The sequence below is a fragment of the Danio rerio genome, chromosome 10 (assembly GCF_052040795.2).
Source record: "Danio rerio strain M-AB ecotype USA chromosome 10, GRCz13ab, whole genome shotgun sequence".
Classification (NCBI taxonomy): domain Eukaryota; kingdom Metazoa; phylum Chordata; class Actinopteri; order Cypriniformes; family Danionidae; genus Danio; species Danio rerio.
Genome location: NC_141030.1, coordinates 26,653,632 through 26,660,000, shown reverse-complemented (window position 1 = coordinate 26,660,000; position 6,369 = coordinate 26,653,632). Strand labels below are relative to the sequence as shown.

General features: G+C 36.6%; 1 protein-coding gene across 4 annotated transcripts in view; it reads right to left on the bottom strand.

Moving 5' to 3' along the window:
* ltn1 (listerin E3 ubiquitin protein ligase 1) overlaps positions 1-6,369 on the bottom strand; it is a 44,383-nt gene that overhangs the window by 28,785 nt on the left and 9,229 nt on the right. For all 4 annotated transcript variants that reach the window (XM_087270557.1, XM_087270556.1, XM_087270558.1 and 1 more), the window contains exons 10-15: positions 5,546-6,280; positions 2,934-2,975; positions 2,656-2,845; positions 2,112-2,351; positions 848-1,001; positions 576-723 (exon numbers count right to left, since the gene is read on the bottom strand). In XM_087270557.1, coding sequence (XP_087126683.1) covers positions 576-723; positions 848-1,001; positions 2,112-2,351; positions 2,656-2,845; positions 2,934-2,975; positions 5,546-6,280 — 1,509 coding nt within the window. The remainder of the gene's footprint in view (positions 1-575; positions 724-847; positions 1,002-2,111; positions 2,352-2,655; positions 2,846-2,933; positions 2,976-5,545; positions 6,281-6,369) is intronic.

Here is a 6,369-nt window from a genome sequence, read left to right as displayed (position 1 = left end):
CAATATTAACTGTTTTTAGTAGTTACAAAGTCGGATTTTATTCTACATCCTTAATCCTACCCAAAACCTAAACCCAATTTCCCTTTTACTGTTAACTATTAATAAGCAGCTAATTAGCAGTTTGAGCTAATAGCCTTAGTTAATGGTTTGTTATCAACACGAATTGTGACAGTGTGACCAGTTTCGCTTCCTGTCAACATACTTTCCAGTAGGCACAAATCCTTAAAAATGTTTCTAAAATAAAGCAAATAAATTTGTGAGGTCAATAAACCTCCACAAATTCATTCAAGCTTAATTTGCTCTACAAGCAAAGAGCAAACATCTTTATGAGTATATGAGGGAATAATTTTAATGCTTGACTGTCTAAGTCACAGGTGTCAAACTCAGTTCCAAAAGGGCCGCAGCTCTGCACAGTTTAGTTCCAACCCTAATTAAACACACCTGATCAAACTAACTGAGTCCTTCAGGCTTGTTTGAAACCTACAGGTAAGTGTGTTGGAGCAGGGTTGGAACTAAACTGTGCAGGGCTGCGGCCCTTCAGGAATTGAGTTTGAAACCCCTGGTCTAAGTGGTACCTGAGGTGGCAGTGCTTGTCTAATGTGTCTCCATTCCTCTTCAGTAGGAGTAAGACAGCATATAAACTGAGAAAAAAGACAGCTGGTCTTCTGTGCCGAGGCAATGGTTTGAGCCAGACTCTCAACAGCCTGTACCAAAACCTGCAGACTAACATTAATAACAGTGGGGATCAACATCGGTTACCAAGCAGCTCATTCAACCATTCAAACTTTAAAAAAAGAGAATGGGAATGTGAGAATGCACATTTATCAAAACACTAGAGGGTTCAAACCTTTTGACTGTCATTGGTGTATTGAGCAGTTGACTTTTAACCCAGAGAGCAATATTATGGAGGAGAGTGCCCTTCGTGACTCCTGCGCCCAGGAAACCGATCAGTGACTCAATGCCAGCAATGTATGCGTGCCGGAGCTTCAGCAGAAGAGCATCTGGTGGAAAATTCAGAAACCACTTCTGGGTAAGTTAATTAAAAATATATAGAAAAATTTTTACAAATGACATCTAACATTATAATGTATTTATATTACTTTTCCAATTTCTAATTAATTACTCAGAAAGAAAATAATAAATTATATTTGATTACTAATACGATTACTAAATTTGATTACTATAAAAAAATAGAAATTTCCATAGAAATCTTATGCACAGACGATAGAAATTAAACTCTTAGGGATCTATTTTAACGGTCACAAAGTCTAAAGTGCATGGCGCAAAAGCATTGTAGGCATATCCGAATCCACTTTTGTTATTTTAAAAACAGGTGGACAAATCTAAGCTTGTTTTTAATAAAACAAATACAAAAATGCATATAATAAATAATACTGCTAATAATAATAATAATAATAATAATAACAACAACAATATTATACTCTTGTATAAGTTAATAAGTTAAGTATAATATGTGCAAGTTGTTGTGAATAAACTGAAAAAAGCCACCCAAGATGAAGGCACGGAGGCAGTGGTTTTTATATTTATGCAGAAAATAATAATTTTTGTAATATTTTAATCTTTTAATTCTAATTTTTTATTCCTTTAGATATTTGCATATAGCTGTACATTCTGTCTGTATTAAGCAATGTGCAAGCGAGGCGCACTTCTAATGGACTCTGCACTGGACTTTAGACATGCTTTCAGCTGGTCTATTGCACAGTCTATTTTAGTTCCTTAAAATAGCAAAGCACCAACAAAGTGCCTTAACACACCTCTTTTCTAGACCGGAACACCCACGATTCCACAAAGTGGCGCAAAAAGATTCACTATTTAAACAACGTTGCGGAAAATGGGGAAATTTGCAATTGCAATTGTCTTGATATAAGCTTTGTTAGTAGAAAACTGTAATTAAGCTGCAAAATATATTTGTATAACAAAATAAAAACCTAAAATCCTCTGCTTCTCTGAATTGATTTGATAAACACTTTTTTTAGTGGATTAGTAATTTAATTTTAGTAACAAGCTACCTTGTAACTAATTATACTCAACACTATTAGATACTATTTATCCTGTCAACTGGTTTCACTCTATTAGTTTAGAGTCTTCACCTGAGAGATGAGTGACAGTTTGGTCCTGTGCACAGAGCTGGAAAACAGTCATGAGCAGCTCCTCAGCAGACGTCAGCAGGAGACAGCTCTTCACCGATGAAAAGAAAGTGGCAGCAACATCAGAGATGAAAGTGACCAGTGGTTCCAGGTTTCCAGCATCTGACATGCCCTTTGCTTCTGACAGGGTGGCATGAAGCTTGTCGATGATCTGCTCGACATACACCTTGCCAATAAGAGGGTCTGCAGAAAGAAAGCATGAGTGAAACAGCAACTTTTTGCATAGAAAAGTGCATGTTTAGTCAATTGAATTTTTTTGTGAGATCCCATGAGACAAACTGTTTTAAAGTAGTTGTGTTTTTATAGAATTTCATACTTTTATTTACAGTTGATTTATTAAATTGCTCAAAAGTGCACAGTATTTTATTTCTTTAAATGTGGATGGTTAAAGGAACTTGAGCTAGGACAGTTTTTACCAGTTTAACTCTAATATGTACAGTAGGAGATCAGGTTGTGGTGGTTAAGCAGTGATAACATATAGACATACCATTATTGTGCTGCTGTGACAGAGCGAGGCTGATGAGAGGCCAGCCGTGTGCATGATAGGAGGAAGATGAAGGAGACCCACACAAACCCATCTCACACAGATCTCCAGCAAGGCCCACCAGCCTCTCTCCCAACACTGAACCCCTTAGCCAGCCCACACACACTTCCAGACGGACAGGGTCTGAACACGCCTGGGTGGATATACAGATTGTTTATAATAAAACTTTGCAGATGTAAAGCTAAAGTACAAAGAAAAGATCTCTTAGTAAAAACAAGTACCTTTTCAATTAGCTGAAGGGTCACACTCCAATTCAGATCCTTCTGTTGAGAGATAAACAGTGGATTATTGGCATTTCTTTAGTTTTAATTCTTAATATACATTTTATTTTATGCAAATTAAATTAATGTAGTTTACTTTTTGATATTTGCAACATTTTTAATGTTAATATACACTATTGTTTAAAGGTTTGGGGTTGATCAGATGAACACATTATGCCTTTATTCAAATACTGTGATATTATTGAATAATAATAAAGTTTATAACTGTTTTAGATTTATAGATATTTTAAAATGTTATGTCTGTGATATTAAAACAGAATGTTTCACCCAAGTAATCATTTGTTTTCAGTGCAACAGGATTATAAATGCTAAACATTCCTAATTTTCCAATGCAACATTTGTCCCGTTGCTTTATATTTTTTTACATTAAATATCCTTCGAACCAAAAACATTTTTTTTAATGGCTTTAGTATCATTTTAGGTCAATTTAATGCATTGTTGATCCACAAAAATAAATTGTAAAAACAAGGGATGCTCCGATGGATCGGCTGAAGATCGGTATTAGCCGATAATCGCATTTCATGACTCGATCGGTACTCTCCAATCTGGGGAGCGTTTCCCAATCAACGACGTAACTTGCAGTTGAACTATCATAGTATGATGCATTGTTTGGGAAAAGAACGATGTAGTGACGTTTTTTCCAAAACTCGTAACTTCTCTGTCACAGACTCATCGTTTGAACCACCTTAGTTATAACATAAAACGCCCATAATGATGCTTTAAACGGGTCGGAGTAACAACTTCTTTAGAGAAGAACCACATAATTTCTTTGTACCAATTATATTGTTTTACACGCACACACATTTAAAAAAAATCCAATATTAGTTTTGGTAAAAACCTTGCACTTGCTTTGCATATTTATGGAAATATATGTAAATGGCACATAGAGATGTTTCCTTCATAAATATTTTAGAGAACATATTCTATTCCTAAACATCTAAAACGCTTACAAAAGCAATATTCTAATATCATATATAAATCATATAAATAAATAAAAAATAATTAGGCTATTTATTAAGAAATGAAATTTAATATTTATTATTTATTAGGAATTGAAAATATTCTACTTTAATAATATTAATAATGATTATTATTATTATTATGATTACTATTATTATTATTAAGTAGAACATTGTTTATTTATTTGAAATTTTTTGAAAAGCCTACTTTTACAATTTAACACATGCAAGCCACTGCAGAAATGTTCTAACCAACAGGCCCATGTCAGATACAGTACAGATACTTAATAAATAACCTACTATAAATTAAAAGCATTAATGTATGCCATGTTTTTTGTTTTCACAAGCTTTGGAGATGTAACGTAAATTCCTCTTTTAAATAATAGGTCACCTATAGCTTTCATCATCAGCCACGGCTGTGTTCAAAATGATATCAATATTTTCACTACAAAGGGAGCTAAATTGTAAACATGAAGATTGCTAAAACTGAATCGTAAAAATACTTTAGCAAATTACACCTAAGAGTGTATACTTTTGTGCTTTTTTTTTTATAGTTCCGAGTTTAAATGTTAGAATGTTCTAAAAAAATAGAGCATAGGGGTGGGGGGGGGGGGGGGTAACTGGGAACAGAACACAGCCAGGAACTATGTTTCTAAATACTGCTGAGGTGTAGTTGCCAGCATATAAGTATGTGATGCAGTTTGCGGATGTTCATTGGAACGACGAATTTTGGAAATGCCAAATCAATGTTTGTATCAACGGAACTTGCGACTTTGGTTGGCTAACGATGGTTTTCAAAAATGCACCCCAGGCCAGTCTCATGAACCGATCGCTGGTGTTTGTTCATGAGTTTAAAAGCAGAAGAAGACGCATGTGTACTCCCGTATAATATACACAGCCTACAGCAGCCAAAACACACGAGGAGGTAAATGATTTATTATTTTTTGTGGCAGTTCATTCCGCTGTGGTAACCCCTAATAAATAAGGGACTAAGCCAAAGTAAAAGGATTTTTTTGTGTAAAGCTGCTTCTGGCACACCTAAATGGCTATAAGAGACATGTTTAAGGTCTTATTATGCAGCATACCAAATTTATTCTTTTAGGTAAGGCGAGACGTTCGTTCGGAAAATGTGCTTAATGAATTATAAAGCTTGAAGCATTAGAATCTCGTTATCTGCTAATCACCATGACAAGGAATCAGTTACTCTGTACCGGCGGCAAAAATCCTCATCGGAGCATCCTAAGCAAAAACATTTGAAACATGATCTAAATGTTATTTCTCTTCTCACAATGAATGACAAACACATAGTTAAAAATACTACAATTATACTATAATATAATATATCGACATTTTTCATGTGTGTAAATGTTTACATTAATATTAGTACTTTCTCTAAACACCAGTGTCTTTCTGATGTCGTTATTTTGTTCACACCTTTGAAGAGTATTGTAAACATACTTCCAGCAAAGACAAACTACCCTTGCTAAAAATAAAATGTAATGTTACCAGGGTAAAAAGAAAACAGTATAATATAACGTAACATAACATAAAATATCCCTCCAGCCAAACCGCCCACCCATGTGTATCTCTTACGCTGATTTGGTTGAGGATGAGTGTCTTGTCAGAATCAGAGCTGCAGCACTGCAGGGAACTGAAAACCATGTCCACCAGGAAATCTGTGTCCTTCCTGTCCTCCTGTTTTAACCACACAGCCACTCTCTGCAGGAGAAAGTGGACAGCTGCGTTCTCAGTGAGTGGCCGAAGCTCTGACCCCATTTCAGGCTTCATTTCCTCTGGCCGCAGCAGCACCTGGAACACCTCAGGCCTGGGAAACGCCCCGAGCAGCTGAGACAAAAACCTCAGGTGCCTTTCTGACTCCCGCTCGCTCACGTACACCATGTTGAGCTCCGCCAGCTGGCAAACCAAATCCAGCAGGTGTTCATGTCTCAAGGGACAGTCCTGCTCCTCCACCACTGGAGCTTGCCTCGGAGGTTCATCCCCCTGGCCTCTTTCTTCATGGTCTGCGAAGCTAATTTTGACAGTTTTCTTCTTCTTGGTCTGTTTACCGACACTGTTTGGATTCTGCATAATCTGCAGAAGCAACGCAATACCTTCAAGAGCGGTTCGTTCAGACTCCTCACAGTCTACGTAAGCTGTGCACAAGCGACTCAGACCTTCCCAGAAATCTGACAGCAGTCTTTGAAAAGTGGAAGAATCTTTTCCTGCCGCCCGCTTTTCCCAGGACAGCAGCATATCTGAGAGCTGAGGGAACAGAGGGCCCGACTGCAGCGCTGGGCTTTTCAGAGCTCTGTCAATCAGAGGAAGGAGCTGCAGAGAGAGGAAAAAAAAATCAAACACATGCAGAGTATATACAGAAATCAGAGAGGGAAATTCAATACATGTAAAGACCATTTTTA